Source organism: Elephas maximus, chromosome 7 (assembly GCF_024166365.1).
Source record: "Elephas maximus indicus isolate mEleMax1 chromosome 7, mEleMax1 primary haplotype, whole genome shotgun sequence".
In the NCBI taxonomy this organism is placed as follows: Eukaryota; Metazoa; Chordata; class Mammalia; order Proboscidea; family Elephantidae; genus Elephas; species Elephas maximus.
This window is the reverse complement of record NC_064825.1, coordinates 47,782,466-47,805,658: the sequence shown is the minus strand read 5'-3', so window position 1 is coordinate 47,805,658 and position 23,193 is coordinate 47,782,466. Positions and strand designations below refer to the sequence as shown.

General features: G+C 49.0%; 2 protein-coding genes across 3 annotated transcripts in view; one reads left to right on the top strand and one right to left on the bottom strand.

Moving 5' to 3' along the window:
- The window catches only part of POLD3 (DNA polymerase delta 3, accessory subunit), a 109,174-nt gene extending 101,268 nt beyond the window's left edge, over window positions 1-7,906 (top strand). Inside the window, exon 14 of the transcript XR_007518178.1 lies at window positions 7,826-7,906. The gene's annotated coding sequence lies outside the window, so the exon portion shown is untranslated. The remainder of the gene's footprint in view (window positions 1-7,825) is intronic.
- CHRDL2 (chordin like 2) overlaps window positions 1-23,193 on the bottom strand; it is a 37,424-nt gene that overhangs the window by 1,674 nt on the left and 12,557 nt on the right. Inside the window, exons 2-10 of one of the 2 annotated variants that reach the window (XM_049889814.1) lie at window positions 22,278-22,390; window positions 18,702-18,795; window positions 16,565-16,707; window positions 11,621-11,714; window positions 9,778-9,833; window positions 7,804-7,972; window positions 6,621-6,815; window positions 3,778-3,951; window positions 2,681-2,735 (exon numbers count right to left, since the gene is read on the bottom strand). In XM_049889814.1, the coding sequence (XP_049745771.1) occupies window positions 2,681-2,735; window positions 3,778-3,951; window positions 6,621-6,815; window positions 7,804-7,972; window positions 9,778-9,833; window positions 11,621-11,714; window positions 16,565-16,707; window positions 18,702-18,795; window positions 22,278-22,390 (1,093 nt within the window). The remainder of the gene's footprint in view (window positions 1-2,680; window positions 2,736-3,777; window positions 3,952-6,620; window positions 6,816-7,803; window positions 7,973-9,777; window positions 9,834-11,620; window positions 11,715-16,564; window positions 16,708-18,701; window positions 18,796-22,277; window positions 22,391-23,193) is intronic. The other variant, XM_049889815.1, reaches the window with a different exon arrangement.

Sequence of the window (23,193 nt, the reverse complement as noted above, 5' to 3'; positions counted from 1 at the left end):
CCCCCGAGACTTAGCTTAACACCTCCTCAGGCAGTTAGAACTTCCTCCTTGGGGTACCGACAATACTTGGCTTCTATCTATCATGGTACCTATTTCTAATGTTTATCATTGTGTCTATTCCTGCTCCCCCTACCAGACTGGGAACCCCTGGAGGGCGTTCCTCACTGGGCTGTCAGAGCCTGACCCACATTATTAGGTATGTAGAATAAATGAGGGAATCCCTGGGTGGATGGATAGATGGATGGGTAGATGAGTAAATATATGTGTGGCTAGGCCAGGCTCTGAAGAGGAAAGAGGTGTTAACTGGATCCCCTGATGTTTGTATCCCATGGGGAGCTGGCCACTAGGATGCCACTGGCATCACACATGGCACTGAGACTGGAGCACATGGGCTGTAAGATCGTTCCAGCTGTTACTACTAGGGTCTGTGGCCAGAAAGAACAGATGCAGTCAGCAAGGCCTCTGCTAGGCCAACACCACCCTCAAGAAAATCAAGAACTGGCCCTGCTTATGGGAATCAGAAGGGGATCCCACCAAGGGCAGCACAGACAGCACTGTTCTGGGCCTAGTTCTAGGAATCAGGGAATGCCCACACTGCCCTTGGGACCCCCGCCACAGATACTAAGATTGAGGACATGGAGGAGACCTGCTTCAAAGGCAAGGGGAGTGCACACTTGAGAGTTAGCTTCATTCAGACACCCAGGGGCTGCATCACAAAGTCAGGCAAAGAGCATGAGCTGGGGACAGGTACTTCTGAGGCAGGCCTTCCACTCAGACTCTGCTGGAGCACAGAGTCAGCTTCAGGGGCTGCACATGCCCCAGGAGTTAGACAGACTGGAGAGGAGGTGACAAGGATGATGGCAGGTCCCCACTCTGCAGCTGTAAAGCATGATTGAAAGGACTGTGCTCTTTGGCCTGGAATCAGAAACTAGACCAAGGGTCATGTTTGTGCCTCTTGCCCTTCGAAGAGCTGTACCAAGTCTGAGGGGCAGTTTGGCTCTGTGGACCTCCAGGGCAAAGCTGGGACTGGTGGATGAGTCCCAGGTCAGGCTCAGCTCAGTGTGAAGAAATCCTTCTCTGGGCGGAGCCATTCGCAGTATTGGAAATGAATAACCTGTCTTGGGGTAGGAGTGAAGGTGTGTGCAATCAGAGGCTAGAGACCATCAAGGAAGCTGTAGGGAACTTCCTTCCTAGGCATGGATTGAAATGGAGGCTCCTGAGGCCCCCTCTACTCTAAAACTTAGGAATCTAAAAGGCCCCTAACCCTAAACCAAGTCTCTGCTCAGATTCTGGTTGCTGAGACCCGCCCTACTGTGGCATGGCCCAGCCTTAAACGGGTTTCAGCATCCATCTGCTCTCTTTGTTTCCAGCCCAACTCTCCCTTTCCTCTCCCAGCCCTCAAGCCTACTGTCTCCACGATTTTTAAGTGAGTAAACAGAGCAAGCAGTTCCCACTGAGGATCAGACCTAGGGAGTGTTTGTTTTGACTCTCGTGGTCTGGTGCAGGGAGAAATGAGGCAGCTGATGGGGCATTTAGGTAACCTGGGGGTCAGGAGATGCAGAGGAGGTTTGCTATAGACAGGATGATGGGACCTGGCATTGCCACCACTACTTTGTTGAAAGGAAGTGATAGATTGGTCCTGGGTACAGAGGCGGCTCTGAGGATGGCCAGACTTAGGTTTGAATCTTTGCTTTACTGCTTAAACTGTGTGACTTTGAGCAAGTCATTTTACCTCTTAGTGTTCTTATCTGCAAAATGAGGGCATTAATGGATACCCCTCAGATTTATTATGAGGATTAAATGAGGCACATTATACAAGGTGCCTGTGACATACCAAACAGAGAGCACAGGGTGTAGGAGCTCTGGAGCCAGAGTTGGAGGCTGTTGCTACCACCCTGCCTGTGATGTACCGCTCTTTGCCTCTTTAAATCCTATCCAGCCCCAAGCTCATCCTCCATGAAGCCTTCCCTGCCCAGCTCAGCAAGCCCAGAGTAAAAGTGCTGCCAGCGCCTGCCCAGCGATGGATAGAATCTCATGACTGAAAAGACTCATGAGGGTAGCTGACCAGAACTCCCCAGCTGTTGACAGACTCCCCACCCAGCCCTTGCTTGCTCACATCCCCTGAAGGTACACATTTCTCACTCCCTCTCTTCCGCTGTGGGAAGGCTCTAAGTATGAAAAAGTTCTTCATCTCATTGAGCTGAAACCTGCCTTTCTACAACTCCAATCAACTGGTGGGGTAGAATGAGAAGGATACTAATATTTTTACTGCCTACTATTTGTCAGGGGCTTACCTATGTTACTTCATTTAATCCTCCCAAAACCCTCCTCCCCAATTAACAGAAGAGAAAACTGAGGCCCAGAAAGATCAAGTGATTGACCAAGGCCACGCAGTTAAGATATGTCAGAGCCAGGATTTGAACCCAGCTCTGTCTGATTCCAAAGCCCCTGCTTGTTGTTCTGATCCTTGAGGTCACTCAGAACATGGCTGCTCCCTTTGCCTGGGGCAGCCCTTCAGAGCCATGAAGCCAGCGGTCCTGTCCCCCTGAGTCCTCTTCTCCAGGCTGAACAGCTCCACTTTCTTCGTCCATTCTTCCTATGACAGGGGCAGAGTAGAGCAGGGAAAGAGCCACATCTGACGTCACAAGACATGAGCTCTAGCTCCCGCTCCTCTACTTACTGGCTGTGTGGCCTTGGGCCAGGTACTTCACCTCTCTGAGCCTCAGTTTCCTCATCTGTAAAATGAGGATAATAATGCCTAACTCTCAGGATCCTTGAGGATCAAATGAGATAATGAATGTGAAAGCACTTTGTAAACTCTAAAGTGCTACACACATTGGCTGTCATTATCATTATCATCATTCTTATTATTACCCCCTCTTCCACCCCCACCCTGATCCCCAGCCAAACCCATCAGTAAGGGAAAGCAACCTTAGAGCTAATTTACACCAAAGGATTCAGTTTGGATCATGGCTTAACGTTTTACTCTACCGAGGGGATTTATGTTTTAAAGGTTGTTATTGTTGCTAGTTGCCCTCAGCCCCAAGTGTGCAGAGTAGAACTGCTCCGTAGGATTTTCAAGGCTGTGACCTTTCAGAAGCAGAACTGTCTGTCTTCTGAGGCACCTCTGGGTGGGTTTAAACCGTCAACCTTTGGGCTAGTAGTCAAGCGCGTAACTGTTTGTGTCACCCAGGGGCCTTTGTTTTCAAGGCTGAACTCTCAGTAATTCCCTTTTGATCTTCAGTTGGTGATATGAGTAGCTTGTTGAATAGGGTGCCTTTCTCACAGAATGAGAAATATACTGTAATATCAGCTTAACTTGGAGTGGTGGAATCTGCCATGTAGCAAAGCTTCAAGGCCCTCCGGCTTTGAGGGTGCTGTGTGGGCACTGTTGCATGAAAATATCTCCCCAGCTGACAGAGTGCTAAAATTTTACCGTTAGAGATCTATTCATTTCATCAGGGCAAGCATCAGCCTCTCCTGACTCCTTTCAAGGTGCTACAACTCCTTCCTCCCAGGAGAGGGAGCACTTTGAGGCCTTGGCATCTCAGAGTGAGTGAACTTATCAGAGCTGTCAGAGACCCACAGACTCAGAATTATTATCTTCCTGTGTATTAAAATCAGAGTCTTTTAAACCTGGAAGGGCAGCCAGAGGCAGGTCTTCCTAGACCAGAGGCACCTGATCAACATGACATCTAAAAGGCCCATGTGGGGCCTGGAGTACAGGGAGGGGGACAGGCCTGAGGCACATCCAGCTGGGAATGGGCCAATGCTCACCTTTTACCAGCTTCCAGAGGTAGATCTCCACTTGGTCAGAGGCCTCACGCTCAAGGGCAAAGCGGCGCAGGCTGTCTGGGCTTGGGGACACTGACGTGTGGACGACGACCCGGCTGGGCGCCTTCGGACACTTTGTGGCACTGATCTCACTGTGGCCAGGGTCTGCTTTGTCCTCTGGGAGAGAAAGAGCTCGTGAATGCTGTCTCCCCACCCCTAGTAGGTCCAGGAAGAGGGCCCCAGGTCTGACATCCCCCTCAGAGGTTCTACGGTCTTTGGTAAAGTACCCCTGGGAAGAAAAGGAGGTCTCTGGGGAGGCAAGAAGGGGCATCTCCCCCATTCACCTCCCCTTGATTAGCACATCGGAAAACTTCTCACCCTTCAGGGCTCAGCTCACCTTCAGCCTCTTCCAGCACCCCACCTGGAACAGCTCGGCCCACCCTGATTTCTCCCATCATAGCTTTTAAATAGCCTCTTGCTTATGAATATTGGTGATGGTTGCACAGCATGATTCATGTAATTCATATCACTAAATCGTACATGTGAAAAACATTAAATTGGCAAATGTTGTGTTATATGTATTTTTACTATTAAGAAATATATTAAAAAAGAAAAAAAACCTTCTTGCTCATGCCACTCACTCACACCCCCAAACCCATGCTGCCTTGCATTGCCTTATAGTTATTCCTCTTGGCTATGTTTTAGCTCTAAAAGAGACCCACTACGTAAAGGGCAGGAACTGCATCACCTCTGTCTTTTGAATCACACACCACTAAGCGTAGGCTCTCAATGAATAGAATGAAAATCTGGGACATTGAGGCGATGATGGCAGTAGTGATAGTGATGTTTTGTGATGATGGGAGAGGTGGCGGTGACCATGATTATAGTGACCATAGTGTAGTGATAGTGATGGTTTGTGGTAATGGGAGAGGTGGCCGTGAACATGATCATAGTGACCATAGTGGTGGTAGTGATGTTTTTGCTGCCAGATTGGATCCAGTTCTAAAGCCTGATGTGCTGGCGATCCAAGGACATTCCCCAGGACTTTCCGTGTACCCACATTCCCTAGACCATCTTTCAGGGACTGAAGGACCAAGTCCCTACACCTCGCTTCTAGACTCTTACTAGTTAGGAAGTCCTCCTAGATGTCTAGCTAAGACCTGTCAGGCTACAGTCTCGATATTTTTAAAGGGAAAGGGCCTGGGATCTGGGGTGGAGCGCAAGACCAGGTGTGTTCGAAGGAGCCCAGGGGCGAGCCAGTCTCAAAGAGAATTCAAGTTGAATTCCCCACTCCTTGCTGTGTTCCTGCCCCGTTCCTGTTATGCTCCCCCTGAACCTGTCCTAATAGCATACTACTCGGATAAGTAATAATGATCTTTTATGTTTGGATTTTGATTTATAATCCACAAAGCATTTTCTTCAACGCCGTGTCTGAGGCTCAAAAAGGTAAAGTAACTTGTCTGAACTCACAACAGTAAGTTGGGGAAGTAAATAAGAAAGTAAGCAACTCAAATATCCTGACATTAAATTCTAGGACAGATGGAGACTTAAGATAAGTTTAATCACTCAGTTATCTCATTTGTGATATAACTGAGGGGTGAGGATTAAACAGCATGTGTGAATCACAGCACGGTACCTGACACATAGTAGGTGCTTGGTGTACATTTCCTTCCTCTTTTCTTTTCTCTTTCTCTTTTTTTTTTTTTTTTTTGTCCCCCTTCCCTTCCTTTCAGGAGTCTCTGGGTGGCACAAACGGTTAAGTGCTGGGCTACTAACCGAAAGATTGGCTGTTGAAACCCACCCAGAGGCACCTCCAAAGTAAGGCCTGACTATCTGCTTCCAAAAGGTCACAGCCTTGAAAACTCTGTGGAGCACAGTTCTACTCCGACACATGTGAGGTCACCGTGAGTTGGAATTGACTTGAGGGCAACTGTTTTTCACCCCCTTCCGTTCAGCTTTGCCAACCTAACCTTCTAGCAGAGGCAGTCAGGCCCCAACCTCAACTCTTGCCTTCTAACTCACCTGCCTTCCTTCCTGGTTTGAGAGAATGGGCCTGATCCTGCCAGTAGGTGCTGTGGAAAACCACAAGCTGCTCATCTCAGTGAGACACTCTGAGGGTCTCTCCTACAGACCTGTTAACCCTAGAGTCACATGACATTGTTGAAAGAACCCACCAGCAAGCCTGGAAGCCTGAGTTCTAGTTCCAGCTCTACTGCTACTTTGCTGTGTGACTTAGGAAAGTCCCTTCTCTCCTCTTGGTCTCAATTTTCCCATATGCAGATGAGAGTTGAATGAGAAAGGAAGATACTAGTGGTTGAGAGCATAGGCTTTAGAGTAAGACAGACCTTGGTTCAAGTTCCAGCTCTGTCACTTACAGCTGTGTGATCTCGGACAAGGTACTTATCTTCCCATTCTGTAAAATGGAGATAAAGATACCTACTCTGTCCACTATGGTGAGGATTAAATTAATTCATGCCTGTAGAATACCTACCTGGCACACTCTAAGTGTTCAGTGAACACTGGAGATTATGCTTACAAGTTCCAGTAGCCTAAGACTTCATGACTACATAGAGTCCCAGACATTATCTGATTCTATGTTTGTGTGAGAGACTCTGGATCTATAACATTTGATGGTTCCATAAATCTAGTATTTTCTGAGTCTGACATTTTCCACTTCTGTGTTTCTGATGTTCTGTGCTTCTATAAACCCTGAGTCCATGTCCTTCCATGTCTGAGATGTTCCAAGTGTCTGCGGCCCTGGGCAGAGAAACCTGGGGCTTATTCTGGCCATTGCCCTCCCTGTCCCCAGTGCCCATTGTCCCCCTGGCCCCAGTGCCTCTTTCTACCTGGGCAAATCTTGCAGCACTTCCCGGCCACTTTCTCAGGGTGATGGCAGGGGTACTCGGTAGGGCAGGTCACACGTTGGCAGTCCTGGTGACCATCCCGACAGGTACACAGGATGCAGGGCAGGGGTCCGAAGGAGCGGAAGGCTGGGTTCCACACCTCCCCGTGGGAATATGTCTTCCCACCATGCACGCAGGCTGGGCCAAGGAGGACAGAAAGGGAGGAGGGTCAGTGCTTCAAACCTAGGCCAGAGCCTGTGGTCCACCAGTGGGTGGGGCCTTGAGGAGCCCCCATTCCACTGTCTGGCCCAGTCACAGTGCCTGCGAATAGAGGCCAGGGTATGAAACCCTCCCCCATCGCTGACATCCCCCTTATCTCAGCACTCAGGGTAAGTGCTTGCTGAAGACGGAGAATCCTCCTTCTGTCTTTCACAAGCCACCTCTAGTGGAGTAAGGAGAGGCCTGGCAGTCAGGAGAAGCCAGGTCAAGTTCTATTGCTACCTGGCTGTGTGAACAAACTCTGGCCAGTTGCTTTCCCTTTCTCAGCCTTACTATTCCATCAGGACAAAGTGGGATGCGATTCAGTAGCCTCCATGGCTTCTCTTGCTCCACCAGCCAGACTGCTCTGAGACGTCTTTCCTCCCCTCTGCTGCCACAGCTGCCCACATGGCCTCCTTCCCTGCCCCATCCGGACTGGCCTCCTACTGCCCAGCACGATCCCTCCTTCCTTTGTTGAAAAATGTTCCCACAGCACTTCCTTATATTGTAGTCATTTATTTATGTCTGTCTCCTGACTAATCTATGAGCCTTTCAAGGGCAGGGATAATTTTTCATCTCTCTGTTCTGTCTCTCCCATTTCCCAGCAAAGACGTGGAGATGCTCAAAAAAGTATTGTTGTACTGACCAGTAGTCAGAACACTTCAGTTCTAGTCTTTGTTCTGACTCTAACTCAATATTCTGAACCTCTGTGTCCTAATCTGTCAAATGGGGGTTTAGATCTGATGACCTTAAGGACTCTTTCTGTTTTCATGTTCTGTGAGTCCATAGGGCTGTGGTGTAGGGAGCAGGGATGGCGGGGTGGCAGGGTGAAGGGGGAACTGCTGAATGGAGGGTGTAAAGGGGGGAGACGTGGGAGGAGTTGGGGCTCCTTTTCCCACCTCATGATTGGAGAGTTTTCAGTTCCCACCTTTCTTATGTTTCTCCTTCAGGACAATCTTGACTGTGGTGCTGCCTGCCCCCTTCGGTCGGAAGTGGCGAGGGATGAAGCCCAGAGGGGAGCTGAGGCCAGTGGGTGCTGGGGTGCTCAGGCCTCTCTTTCTCCCACCGTCACTTGAGCACAGATCCTGGGAATGTCTCTGCAAATGGCAGGAAGTATGAAGATCACTAATGAGTGCCAGGGGCCACTGGTAGGTTGAGGAGCAGCAAGACAGAGGCTGCAGCAGGAGGCCTGAGGGCAGACCCAGCAGGACTTGCCGTGAGGAGAGAGCATAGTCTGGGCACAGAAAGGAGATTCCGAGGAGGCCCGAGATGCTCTCAGATAATGCATCTTTGAAAAGGCTCAAAGGACAGTGATTTGGAAATCCAGCCTCTACCAAGCCCTTCTCAGGCCTTGTCAGAGCCAGGGCCTTGGGGTGGGATAGGAGGGGGTTGCTGAGGTCTTGATCTTGGAAATATAACTGATCAGGGACCTTGACAGTTTAATATTTAGGAAACAGAAAGTAAAGAATATAGTGAGGATTAGAGTCAGGAAACTCTTCTCTGTCTGAGATTTAGGTGATGAGATAAGGGGACGGATGGGCCTTGAAGATCTCACTAGGTCCCAGAATCCCATACAGTGGGGAGACTAAGAGCCGGCCCCATCCAGAGACAAAGAATCTCCAGAGCCCGGGGCCCCCTTTCCTGAGCCCCTAGAATCTAAGACCCCAAGGCCCTTTCCCTCTAGGACCCAAGTTTTAGGAGGGATGGCAGCGACAGCTAAATTTGTGTGGTGAAAGAAAGTCTATCCAGGGGTTGGGTAGTGCCAGGCCATGAGAGACAAGCAAGTGGGTTGGGGTTAAGGGGCAAGGTTTCCTGCCTTCCTCACTGACTCTGACTTACTCACATTCTTCTTCTTCAGCCTGTTCCTGCCCTGTCCAGCCTCTGAGTCAGTCCTTTGATGGCCCAGAGTCTGAGCACACAAGACCTCCTTGGAGTGGTCCCAGCACAGGCCCACACACATAGGAGGCTCCCAGGAAATTCTGGTTGAGTGGAATGTAGGCAAGAAGGTATTGAAGAGCCCAGTCCCCAAAGGTGGCTTGCCCAAGTCATCCAGCAGGTCAGTAAGTAGCTGATCAGGGCCCAGAACTAAGCCTGGGCGAGTTTTACTTAACACAATGCCTCCTAGGAAGAGGATGGGAAGCAGAGGGAGTAGAATGGCACAGGTTCTGCACTACTGGCCCCTAGCCAAGAAGGGCCAGCCTGGGAAGGAGCTATGAGCTGGCAGAGGAAGAAGGAGAAGTGAATTCGCTCAGACCCCTTGGGAATTTCTGGGAAAGGGAGCCCAGATGCAAGAGCAGGTAACCCAGGCTGCAAGAGCAGGTGGAATTGTTCAAACTGTAGACACAGCACAGAACTTGAGTCAGTGAGTGAGTCCATTTTCCCACCTCTTCCTTCTCAGACCGGAGAGAGCTGGGCAGTTAGACTACCACTCCTTTTATAAACTCTAGACTAAGACCGAGAGGGGCCAAGATAGAGGGGAACAGAGAGTTAGACCCAGACAGAGTCAGGAGCTGGGCGGGGAAGGCTGGTCCAAGTCAGAGGCCATTTCCCCAGGGGAATGTGCCTCCTAGAGGTGGCCTGAACTAAGACCAGACACAGGTCCTGGATGGAAGAGTGTACAAGAAGTTCCCAGGAGGTAAATCACAAAGTTTGGGGCCTGCTCCTGCCCTGTGTGGGCGACCTTTTTTCTCCCAGGCCCCTCTTAGCCCATCAGCCATATTCTGGCCAGGCTAGGAAGAGCATATGGAACATAGTGGAGACTAATGTAGCTAACCCAGAGGATAAGTGAAAATGAGGACAATGAATGGTATTGCCTGCTCTAGAGTCATGGAAATTTTAGGCCCTGAAGACCTGCTCCTCCATCTCCTCTTCTCCCCACCCTGTCAGTAAAGCCGGCACTCACCACCTCACGATGTGACTGCATGGGGTCCTCTTCAGCTGGTGTCTCACTTGGCCCATCTGGAAACCCAAAGGGAAGTTGGGTCAGCCTGGGCCTCCTCAGCCTTGCTGGTTGGAGCCCTGCAGATCTCCACCTATAGGCCTTGCCCCTCCAAGGCCTAAAGCCACTTCTGTCACCCGAAATCTCCAGCAGGTCCCTTTGCCCCAGCAAGGACTTGTTCCTGCTTCTCATTACAGCCCCCCTCCACCTGTTGAGCTGACTGAGTCCCTACAAATGGGCTGCTTCCTTGGTTTCCCCAAGCTGACCTCCTGGTCACCATTAGGACTGAATGCTTGGCTGAACCAGAGCATCTTCCTCAGTTCTTACTTAAAAGTCACCTCTCTGGGACACCAGGCCATGCCCCTCAGTGCCTGTCATAGATGGCCCAAGGGCCTGGTTTCCCATCCCTGCAGCTAGTCTCCCAGGTAACCACACTGAAGTCACCAGGCTTTGGTTTATAACACACCATACACTTCCAGGGTCCTGACCTCTAGCCCCTCTGCCCCTCCAATTTTAATACCCCAAACCCCGTCTCTCATCCCCCTGAAAACCAGTACACAAAACCCTTTGGAGCCCTGCAGCTTCCTAAGGCCCTGAGTAGGATTCTCTCTCCCTAGTCCCTGCCCCACTATATAGTCTGGCTCCCACTGAGCATTCCTGGCTCAAAGACCTGGAACATTGGAATTAGACTGCCCAACAGAAATCACCAAGGCTAACTTTTCAGTGTATACGTGGAGCAACTGAGGTCCAGAATAAGAACGAATTTGCGGGAGCTAGCTAGAAGAACCAGGACCTGACTCCTGGTCCAGTGCCCCTTCCATAACACTAAGATCTGTGGAAGCATTCTATTGTGGTGCACCCCCCATCCGAGTCCTGCCTCCTCTAGGAGGCTTTCCTGATCTACCCCAGCCCACAGGGAAGAGTCTAGCCAACTGTGCACTTCATTCTATTCAAGCCTAGTTCACCCTTCACTAGATAATGTTGTGGCCTCTCTCTGTTTTATACAGAGAATCTACCTGGATTCAGCTTGACTGATACTCTCTGAGCCCTGATGAGCCCAGCCCTGCCATGAAGAAGACAGGAGTAGGAGACATGGTTCCTGCCTGTCCCATGTGCCACTGCTGATTCTCTTGGCCTCATCTGATTTCAGAGACTTTGTCCACTTGTTGCAGTCACTGCTGCAGTGCCCAGCTCTGCATGGCCTCCAACCAGCTTCCTTCAGATTCAACCTTATAGCAGCTCCCTTCACGCCTGTGCCTCAGGCTAGCACCTCATATCGGTGTCTCCCACCTCCAACTTTTTATCCCACCCCAGTCTCCCTTCTCACCCCACTCCTGCCTCGTGCTCCCAGGGCTTCCAAGAACCCACACATGCATGCAGAACAGGGCAGTATGAGAAGTTAACACCTTGGGGTGAACCTTTGGCCAGTGGGAGTTGATGGCTGATGGATAAATTCTTACCTTTTCCTCTACCACCCCCAGGCTCTTCTGAGAAGCAGAAGGCTATTTAGAGCAAGCAGTTACACTTGTTGTCTAGAGGAGGCCAGCTCCAAAACACATTTGTGTGTTGTCTCTCCCTCCTTTCCTGCTTCACTTCCTTTTCCCCTCATTCCTGCTCCCTGGGATTCCAATCAAAAATAAGTGGTACCTCAGCCTCCACCTCAAGCTTTCCTTTCTGGAGGCCTCAAGACATTGCCCTTGAGGAAGGAATAGCCTGCCACTTGATGGGTATCCCTTGATGTTCTAACAACCTATGGCTAGGTCTGTGGGGTGAGGCTGTGCACTGCCAGATCTCAGGGTAGACTCACCTTTGCAAGCCTGGCAGCAGGAGTCAGGCAGCGGGAGGGGTGCAGGACAGCCTGGTTCAGGGCAGGTCATGAGGCCACAGTAGATCTGGCCCTCCTGACAGAGCAAACAGGGGCTGAGAAATGACCTCTGATGCCAGCCTTGGGGGACCGGAGAACTCCCTTCCCTCGGGGCAAATGGGCTGGTGGCCTCCCCTGAGGTGGGGAAGCGGGGGGGCCTGCTGGGCAACACCTGGCCCACTGGGAAGAGGAGTCCCCTATACCTTCCCACTCCCATTCTAGGTCCTGAAGGTAACATTCATTCTTCAGCTTTCAAAGTGCTTCACCCCCAATCTCTCTTTAGGTTCTTAGAGCAAACTAGTGAGGTGGGAATCTCCCCATCCTACAGGTGAGGGGATCCTGAAGAGGGGCATGAACCATCTGAGATCAGAGAGACAGTTGGGGCAAAATGGACTAGAGCCCAGGCTTCAGGCTTTTCCTATAGAAATTCATGTCCTTCTCCCCTTGTGTGAACAGCAAGTCCAGCATAAGGGAGAGAGAAAGGTGAGTACCTTGGGTTCATCTTCGCCTAGGCCTCTAACTTTAGGACCCAACCTCAAAAGGCAAGACTACTTCTGGGAACCAGGAGGCCAGATGACCTCTGGTGAGTCATTTCTCTTCTCTGGGCCTCAGTTCCCTCCCCTGTGAAATGGGAGCACTCCCCGATGGGTTGTGAGGATCAAGTGAGGGGAATGGTTGTGAAAACCCTTTTTAAACTGTAAGGCACAATATACCTGGGAGGAAGTGATATTCCCTTAAGTCCTTTTCCTATGAACCCGAGAAGTAAGCATTCTGACCTCTCAGATGCAGCCAGGAGTCAAGCCAGTCCCATATAAACAGGGATGAGAAGAAAGACAGGGAGACCCAAGTATCCAGAGTGGAGGAACAAAGGAGTCAAAGAATGCTGTCACCTCACCACCCCCAACACCATCATTTCTGTCTCTTTGCACAGCCCTTTCCTAATCCAGCCCCATGTCACTCCTTAGGAAACAGCACAGTGTGGAGAAAAGAGCATGGGCTTTGGAGTCATGTAGGCCTGGGTCTGAATGCCGGCTCTGCTGCTTACCAGCTCTGTGACCTTAGGCTAGTCACTTAACTACTCTGAGCCACAATTTCAGAGTATAATGAATAATGATATCCTTCTAAGGGTTAATGAGATGTTGTTTATAAACACAAAGCATTTCCATGAACCTGGATTGGAGCCCTGGTGGTGCAGTGGTTAAGAGCTTGGCTGCTAACCAGAAGGTTGGCAGTTCAAATTCATCAGCTGCTCCTTGGAAACCCTATGGAGCAATTCTACCCTGTCTTCTAGGGTTGCTATGAGTTAGAATCAACTTGATGGCAGTAGGGTTACAACAGGTACAATATACTAAATCATTGCAAGAAGCTCAGGTCCTGCAAAACTCATTCATTAGGTTGATTTATAAGTAATCATTCCACTATTTGTAAGTTGTTTGCTCTGCAGCCCAGATACCTTCAGATTCTAAGCCTCAGGCAGATCAGCCCGGAATTACTTTCCTACAGCTGCTGAAACAGAGTACCACAAACTGGGTGGCTTAAAACAGAAATTTCTTCTCTCACAGTTCTGGAGGCCAGAAGTCCAAAATCAAGGTGCTGGCAGGGCCATGCTCCCTCCAGAGCCTGTAGGAGATCTCTCCTTGTCTCTTCCAGCTTCCTATAGCCCCAGGTGTTCCTTGGCTTGCAGCAGCTTAACTCCAATCTCTGCCTCCATCTTCACATGGCCGTCTTCACTCTGTGTCTGTATCTCTTCTCTTCTTATAAGGAGACCAGTCGTATTGGATTAGGGCCCAAACTAAACCCAAATCCACTGCAGCTGAGTCGATTCCAACTCATAGCAACCCTGTAGGACAGAGAACTTTCCCATAGAGTTTCCAAGGCTGTAAATCTTTATGGAAGCAGACTGTCATATCTTTCTCCCACAGAGTGGCTGATAGGTTTGAACTGCTGACATATTGGTTAGCAGCTGAGTGCTTAACCATTGTACTACCAGGGCTCCAGGGCCCACCCCAATGACTTTAAATTAACTTGATCACATCTACAAAAACCCTATTTCACATTCACAGGTACCATGTGTTAGGACTTCACCTTATCTTTCTGGGGAACACATTTAAACCCACAACAGATTGTTTTCATTAAAAAGATGGGAGGCAAGAAGAGAAATTAGGTAACTGAGAGCTCCTAAAAAATCAAACACTTAACGCTTATCCAAAGACTTTACCAAAAGAGTAAAAAGACAACCTATAGACGGGGAAAAATTTTTGGCTACAACAAATGCGATCCATATCTAATCTCTAAAATATACAAGATACTGCAAAACTTCAACAACAAAAAGACAAATAACCTAATTAAAAAATGGGCAAAGAATATGAACAGACACTTCACCAAAGAAGACATTTACGCAGCTAACAGATACATGAGGAAATGCTCACAATCATTAGCCATCAGAGAAATGCAAATCAAAACTACAATGAGGTACTATCTCACCCTGACAAGGCTAGCATTAATCCAAAAAACACAAAATAATAAATGTTGGAGAGGTTGTGGAGAGATTGGGACACTTCTACACTGCTGGTGGGAATGTCAAATGGTACAACCACTTTGGAAATGATTTGGCACTTCCTTAAAAGCTAGAAATAGAAGTACCATATGATCCAGCAATCCCATTCGTTGGAATATATATCCTAGAGAAATAAGAGCCCTCACAGGAACAGACATATGCACACCCATGTTCATTACTGCGCTGTTCACAATAGCAAATAGATGGAAACAACTTAGGTACCTATGAACGGAAGAATGGATAAACAAATTATGGTATATTCACACAATGGAATACTATGCAATGATAAAAGAACAATAATGAATTAGCAAAAGATTTCATAACAGATGAATCTGGAAGGCATTATGCTGAGTGAAATCAGTCAGTCGCAAAATGACAAATATTGTATGAGACCACTCAAGAAAAGATTTAAACACAGAAGAAAACATTCTTTGATGGTTACGAGGGTGAGGAGGGAGGGAGAGGGGTATTCACTAATTAGATAAAAAAATAGTAGGCAAGAATTATCTTAGGCGAAGGGAAGGACAACACACAATACAGGGAAAGTCAGCACAACTGGACTAAACCAAAAACTAAGAAATTTCCTGAGTACAACCAAACACTTCAAGGGACAGAGTAGCAGGGGCGGGGGTCTGGGGGCCATGGTTTCAGGGGACATCTAGATCAACTGGCATAACAAAGTTTATTAAGAAAACATTCTGCTTCCCACTTTGGTGAGTGGTGTCTGGGGTCTTAAAAGCTAGCAAGTGGCCATCTAAGATGCATCAATTGGTCCCAACCTACCTGGAGCAAAGGAGAATGAAGAACACCAAAGACACAAGGGAAATATGAGCCCAAGAGATAGAAAGGGCCACATAAACCAGATACTCCATCTGTCTGAGACCAGAAGAACTAGATGGTGCCTGGCTACCACCAATGACTGCCCTGACAGAGAACACAACAGAGAGTCCCTGATGGAGCAGGAGAAAAATGGGATGCGGAACTCAAATTCACATAAAAAGATCAGACTTAATGGTCTGACTGAGACTGGAGGGACCCCAGAAGACATAGCCCCCGGATTCTCTGTTAGCACAAAACTGAAACCATTCCTGAAGCCAATTCTTCAGACAAAGATTAGACTGGACTATAAGACATTAAATGATACTTGTGAAAAGTGTGCTTCTTAGCTCAAGTAGACACATGAGACTAAATGGGCAGCTCCTGCCCAGAGGTGAGATGAGAGGGCAGAAAGGGACAGGAGCTGGTTGAATGGACACAGGAAATACAGGGTAGAAAGGAGAAGTGTGCTGTCACATTATAGGGAGTTAACTAGGGTCATATAACAATGTATATATAAATTTTTGTATGAGAAACGAACTGAAACTGTAAACTTTCACTTAAAGCACAATAAAAAAGATGGGGAGGCAGGCCCTGACAGGAGAAGTGACTTGCTCAAGGTCATACAATGAATCATGGCAGAGCTGGAGCTCAAACATGGGTCCCTCAACACTTAGTCTAGGTCTGTTAGCCCTGCATCACTGCTATATCAAATGATTCTTTTAAACAGAGAGGACATTAGAGATCCCTTATGAACTGAGGCCCAGAGAAGTTTGATGATCAGATAGTGAGAAAATCGAGAGGGCAGGAGTCTCTACCGCCAGTGCAAGATGAGGACCTAAGTCCAGAGGGAAGGAGTGGCATGCTGAAAGCCACCTGCAAACCTGCAGTAGGGCCATGCCTAGAATCCTCCAAGGCGGAGAGTGAAGACTTTCCTGATTAGGTCCTGTTGGCTGCAGTTTCTGTCCCCTGATAACAGCAGAGTCAGCCCTGCCTGGCTTTGGGCCCACTGTGACCACAGACAGGTGGTGTTTAAGCAGCTTCAGATTAAATTCTCTTTGTTAGAGACAAGCTAGGCCCTGTCTCTGGGCCCCAGGACTGATAACTGATCATTCACTTTATCATTCATTCATTTATTCATTCATTCAACAATCATTACAGTCATCCTCTGTGTGCCAGGGCCTGGCCCGGAAACAGCAGAGAATACAGAAGTGAATGGGGTCTGTTCCTTCCCTTCAAGGAGTGCAGAGTCTAGTGAGGGAAACAGAAGTGGCAAATGTCATTGCAAGGTGACCAGTACTGTAACAGAGGAAGTTTAAGAGAGCGCGGGAGCCCAGAGGAGGGTCACCTGACTCAGCTAGGGGCAGGACACCTCAAACCGCAGCTGCCAGATATTCCCTTCCCTGTGAGCCCGTTCATTCTTACTGTACCCTAAACCAGGGGTAACAATCTCCCCCTAGTCCATACTACCGTGGACCACTGGCTTGAGCTAAAGGAAAAGTCGAAGCTCTTACCGTACAGCTGCAGAGGACACACTGGTTGGGCAGGCGAGAGGGGAACAGCTCTCGGGCACTGAAGATCTCTCCATGTTGGTATATGGTCCCGTTGTGCTGGCAGGACTTTGGGGGGGCCCGGAGTCCAGAGGGGGTGTGAGGCTCTGCAGGTGAGGAAGGGCAGGAGGAAGAAGAAAATGAGGTTTCATGTGGATCTAAGAGCTTTGCCAGAATTAACCAGACAACTTTTCTGAAGAGTTTGCATTTTAGTCCATCTTGGCATTTCAATGAAGTTCTAGTCTCAGCCGTCCCAGGCATTCCCCATAGGAGCAAAGCAAGAGATCCTGCTGATATCTACTACTGACCATGCCACTCCCTCCCATGCCTCCCCAACATGGCCTTTCAGCTCCTCAGTGTCTGAGACAGCCCTGACCAGCAAAAAGGAAAGGCCAGAAGCCTTAGCTCCACTGGCATGTGGGGCTCCAGTGAGTTCACTCATCATTCAACGAGTGCTCATGGAGTACCTCCTAGTGCCAGGCACTGTTGTAGGCAGTGGGAAGGCAACAGTGAACAACTCAAAGTCTCTGCCCTCGTGGAGTTACATTGTAGTGGAGTCAGCTGGGGTGCTCTAGATTGTCCCCCGTGCGTGGTGTAAGCTCCTGTTATTCAGTGGTCACCAGAGACTCTCCCTATCACCTGCCAATCAGTCAGTCTTCCTCCTGCAGGGGAGAGAAGTAAGCCTCCAGTTCCGACAGGACTACAGATCTGAGGCTTGTTCATTCATTCAACACCTTTACTAAGCACCTTCTCCGTACCAGGCACCATACTAGCATTGGGGATGGAGTGGTGCATGAGACTTAGCCTCCACCATCAAGAAACTCACAATCTAATTGGGTAGAGAGACAAGTCATGAGTAATGACACTAGTACAGTAAGGGCTAGGGAAGATGGAAACACAGAAGTTGTGGCAGCACAAAGGAGGAGCTTTTAACTCAGCTGGGGAATGGAGTGGTCAGGGAACACTTCCTGAAGGGGCTGACAGTTAAGCTGAGTTTTGAAGAACAAGTAAACCCAAGCAGGTAAAGGGACAGATGGGAGAAAGAGAAAGGGAGTGAAGAGCATTTGAGGAAGAAGAGGCCTGGGCCAAGGCACAGAGGGGGAAGTCCCAAAGTCAGCCAGTAGAGGTAAGGGCACCCTGGAGTAAGCCTCAGACATAGAGGTGAGATGCCCCCTCAGTGAGCAGGACAAACCTCAGAAGCCCTGCTCCACAAGGAAACCCAGAGCCAGGAATCTCTATGACACAAGTCAGAGCCTTTGTCAGCTCCCCACCGGGGTCCCACTTAGAAAAATAAGCCCTTCCACAGATATACTCCACAGGGGTCTCCAGCTCACCAGGAAAGTCCTAGTTCCAGAGCCTAGAGCTGAGGTAAATCTCAGGAGTCCCCTTTTCATCACCCTCTTTATGTTTCTCAACATCAATCGTTCTCTCAACGTCTGTTTCCACTTCTAAGTCTGCCTCCCCACCGGCTGACCCTCATTGGCCGTTTACTTGATAGGCCAATTTTTTCTCATGCCACCTCTTCTCTCTTACCTCTACTTCCTAGAATCCCAGTCTCAGAGGCTCTTGGAATCTTAAAATCATGGAATCATAAACATTTAGCATCAGGACCGATGGAGTCCCAGAATCTCAGCACTGGGAGAAATCTCAGGGTACATCTACTGCAATTCCTTGGATCATTCTCAGCCTAGGGTGACAGTCCCCTGGCATTCTCTCTGCAGGGCTCCCAGCCCAAGCCCACTCACCTCCAGTTCCACAGAGCACATCCACTCCCTCCAAATCAGGCCAGCCCAAGAGAGACTGGAGCCCAAGTGTGCCCATCAACAGGTCAAACAAGCCCCTCTTTCTTTCAGCCCCTTCTCACGTTCTCTCCCTCATCCTGCCATGCACACCTACTTAAGACTTAGAAAGTTGCCTCTACCCCAGCCCTCCAGGATGTTCTTTCCCCTGAGCATCTTTGTGTTTCCATACCTCTGAGGGGTAGAGACTGCTCCTCTCATTCCATGGGCCTCCCTCTGCCAGAGCTACAGCACTGGGAGTGAGATGAGGGTTTGCTGGGCAATGGGAAGGCTGAAGAAAGGGGAGGAGGGAGGCTACTTACCCACACACCTGGGACAGCACTGCTGTGGCTCAGTCACAGGCTGGGGGCAGTGGACGGGTGGGCAGTGGAGGCGGTAACAACTCACATGGGCACTCTAAAGGGGACACAGGGGTCAATTCTGGTTCCAAAGAGCCATTGCCTCCCACCCTTACCTGCTCTCTCTCAAAACTATCACCCCAACTGCTGACCACTGCCCTGAGATGGGATAAAAAAACAAACAAATGTCTCCAGTCTTTTCCCTTGCCCTGCCCACTAAGGGGATCTTGCTTGGCCCACTCATCTGCACTCCTACCCACCATCAGAGGAGGGCAAACCCATTCATGGGTTCGCTCGGACTTTGTGTCCCTTTCACAGCATTTGAGAAACATAAGTAAAGGGCTTGAGTTCTTTTGACATTGATCTTGGTGCTTTGACTGTTATTTTAACTCCAGAGCTTTGTTCTTTTAACTCTGGGCCTGTGCCTTATGGTTAACAGAGGAATGTGACGCACTGCCGAAGCTGATTGGGATGGAGACAAAACTGAAAACCTGATGCGGAGAAGACGCGGGGTTTTATGATCCCACTCCCTAAATCTTTGAGAGGTTTGGGTAACCCTGGACAAAGCCTTTGGAGTTGGCACCAGAGAATAAGGGCCCCAAAGTTCTTTACCTTTTTCAAGTACTTCAAAGAATGGGGCAGAGAAACACAGAGAGAGATGAGCAGAAACAGAGAAGCTGGAGGTGGGGGGAACCACCACCCTTTTGGAATGCTTCCCAACTCAGCTTGCCAGACAGTTTGTTGGCCCCTCCTCTGGCTTCTCACGCCTTGCTCTTCCCCTTGTTACGAGGGTCACCATCTAGTCGACAGGGTGAACAGAGCCCCTCAGATGAGGAACTGGGATGCAGTGGAAGGGACTGTGTGGTCTAAGAGTTAGAATCCCTCTCCTGATATCAGCCTTGGAGGAGCCAAGGGATGGAGATGATCAGCAACTCTGCAGCAAGAACTAAGATGGAGACAGCCGTGGAGCTGAGAGGACATGGGCAGGGCTGGAGGCCCGCCAGCCGGGTGATAACAGCCCTTTGCAGCTGAAGGGTCCCTCTCAGGAAATCATAGCTACCATTTATCAAGTGGCTACTAGATAGGGTCATTATATATAAATTTATTATCTCACTTCATCTTTGCAACAACCCTAGACATAGGTTCTATTATCCATACTTTACAAATGGAAAAAGAGGCTCTGAGAGGTTAAGTAGATTGCCTAACGCCACACAGCTGGTAAGCAGGGTCCATGTATTTTCCATGAATCTGAACTGCCTCTGGTGGGTGGAGCATGGACTCATTCATTCACTCAATATTCACTGCATGCCTACTGGGCACTTGGCTCTCTCTGAGCACCAGGGATATCACCACCACCCATTCATTGCCATCGAGTCATGGAATTTCCGACTCATAGCGACCGTATGGCAGTGAATAAAATTGACAAGATTTGTACTGTCATGGAGCTTATATGCTAGCAGCAGGAAATAGACTATAAAAAAGTAATCAAGTAAAGGAACAAGATAACTTCAGATGTTAAGTTCACGATGCTAATAAAACAGGGTAATGAGATTGAGTTGACAGGGATAGACTATTTTAGAAACAGCTGCTGGGAAAGCCCTCATAAGGAGGTAACCTTTATGTTAAGAGCTGCGAGATGAGAAGGAGCCACGAGTGAGATGACCCCAGGAAAAGCATTCTGGGAAGAGGGAAGAACAACTGCAAAGTCCTCAAGTAGGAATGAGTTTGAAGTGCTGGAAGAACTGAAAGAAGGCCAGAGTGGCTGGAGCACAGAGGGCAGGTATGAAATGAGGTTGGCAGATAAGGCAGAAGCCAGATCACTCAGTGCCTTGTAGCCCACAGCAAAAGGAATTGGATTTTACTTTAGAAGCTATTGGGGGCTTTTAAGAGAAGAACGCCACGGTCTGTTTTGTGTTCAGAAACAAATAACTCTGGCTGCTGTATGGAGAAGGTATTTAGAAGGGGGGACAAGGAGACCAATTAGGAAGCTCGTGTAGCAACCCAGACAAGAGATGAAGGTGGCTTAGATTAGGGGGAGCAGTCATAGTGGAGAGCAGGGGAGGGATTCAGGGCGTGTTTTGGAGATATTGGCAACAGGACTTTTGGTTGAGGACAGAAATTGTGTGTGTGAACTCTGGGGAAGGGAGAAATGAGTTAGCTCCAATGGGTCACAAAACTTAGACTTTGTCTACTGAACCATGTGATGTGTCTGGAATTTTCTGTTATGGTTTCCTTTCTGTTCTCTGGCTATATTTCATAAAGTTCTTTCTGAAAAGGCTGATTGGCCTCAGATGTGCTAAGGAAAACCAAGGCAGCTGAGCAGGGTTATGTTCCTGTTTGGGTCAGAGTTCTACCCGGGGCCAACATGGTAGAAACAGTGGGGAATCAGAGGGAAAGATCCCAAGAGGAGTGAGACTGCAGTGGTCAGAGTCAGGAGAGGGGCTGGCCCACCCACTCCCAGTATCTGCTCAGGAGCTCTTCTCTGCTCCCACCTCAGAGGATTTTGACTTTGTTTTTACAAGGGAGGCTCTTATAGGCCACCTGCACTCCTGTCTTGGCTTTGTGAAGGGAAAGAGATGGGGCTAAGGGTCAGGCTTCGGTTGGGAGCTGTGTACCTCCCCTCAAGCACCAACCCCTGGACAGAAAGAACTGAGGACTTCATACCAACTAGACTGGGCACCAGGCTAAAGCCAGGGGTTTTCAAACATCCGAAGTTACTCCCCACTCCTCCAACCTCATGCCTGACCTAAGAATTCTGGACCATATGGGGATCTCATTTATTTCACAAGGCAAGGCCCTGTAGAAGATGCTGGGTGAAAAAGACATGGTCTTTGCCCCAGTTTGTTTTCAGCCTTCAGTAGGGCACCACGCTAGGTATGAGTGAGGGCCAGGAAGACCTGTTCTCAGGGACTCAGTCTAGGAGGGGCAGTAACTCACAGACACAGACAACACAGTGACCATATATACACAGTGAGAAGAAGAGACAGAAACTTATACACAAGCCCAGAAGAAGGAAGCACTGCCAGCTGAGGAATCACATAAGGCTTACTGGTGGAGGTGGCATTGGATGAAGCCTTAAAGAATAAATATTTGGACCAGTGGAGTTGGAGGAAGGCATCCTAAAGCAGGGTGGCAGGAGAGGTGGCTGGAGGAAATGGTACATGAAAAGGAAGGAAGGGGAGGTAAGGTCTACTCCACTGCACAAGGAGGCAGAGAAGCTGGCACCAGCTCCAGGTGCAAGGAAGGCTGAGATGAGAGATGGGAGACCCAGGTCTTCATCCCAGCCCAGCCACTGACACATTGTGTGACTTATTTCTGGGAGATATACAGTAGCCATCTACTCTTATGCATATATTGAGTACTTAGTAGTGAAGTGGCTTGCCCCAAGTCCCTCAGCTGCAGCACATTTCTAGGGGCCTTGGTTCCAGAGTGCTCCTGACCTCCAGAGTTTCTCGCTGCCCTCCCCCCACCCCCCACCCCATGGTGACTTCTCTTGAGGTGTCCCAGACATACCTGACTCAGGTGGCCAGAGGAACCTACCTCGGAGCAGGTACAGCGCAGGCAGTACATCAGGCCCTGTGGCTCCAAGTAGGGGTGCCAGCTCTCGCCAGGGGAATATCTCTTCCCATGGAAAAGGCAAAACATGTCTGGACCTAGAAAACAAATCAGTGCTAGGTTAGTCCTAGGAGGCTCTAGTCCAAAGACCCTACGTCATCCTTCTTTCTTTCTGGCTCTGGGAAGGATATAATTTGGATCGCCTAGGCACAAGAGAATCTGCTGTTCATGCTCTTCTGGACAGGGGGTCAGAATATCTGAGTTTGAATCTCAGCTTGACCACACGCTTGCTGTGTGACACCACTGCCCCTCTCTGAGCCTCAATCTCCTCATCTGTCAGGTGGGGAATAATGATTTAAGGCCTATCTCACTGGGCAGTTAGAGGATCAAGCAGTGAAAATGTTTTATGGATTTAATGGCATAAATGTGAGTTATTATGATTAGATGAATAATCTGAGGCCCAGAGAGGATAAATAACACCGTTTTTTTAAGGCCACACAGGAAGTCAGTCACCAAGCAGAGATGACAGCCCAAGCCTCCTGACTCGGTCCGGTACTCCTTCCACCTGCATATGCACACTCATTTCCTTTTCCTTTGTCCCTGTTTGTTTATTTATTTACTGTATTTCCAAAGCCTATCTCCCCATCCACTCACATACACCCACCCCCTCTGGGTCCCGTCACATACCTTTTGAATAAAGCCAGCTTTCCTGCCTTCATACTATACTAAAAAATACTATGTCCCTATATCTCAGGAAGCCGTGGTGGAAAGTGCTTGAATTGGGCAAACAAAGCACCACCTAGTAAAAGGTTGTTAGAAAACTGACCTTAATATATTCTTAAAAATAGTCATTGCTATTATTTTTGTAATTTGCATATCCGTTGTCAGTATGTAGGTGAGT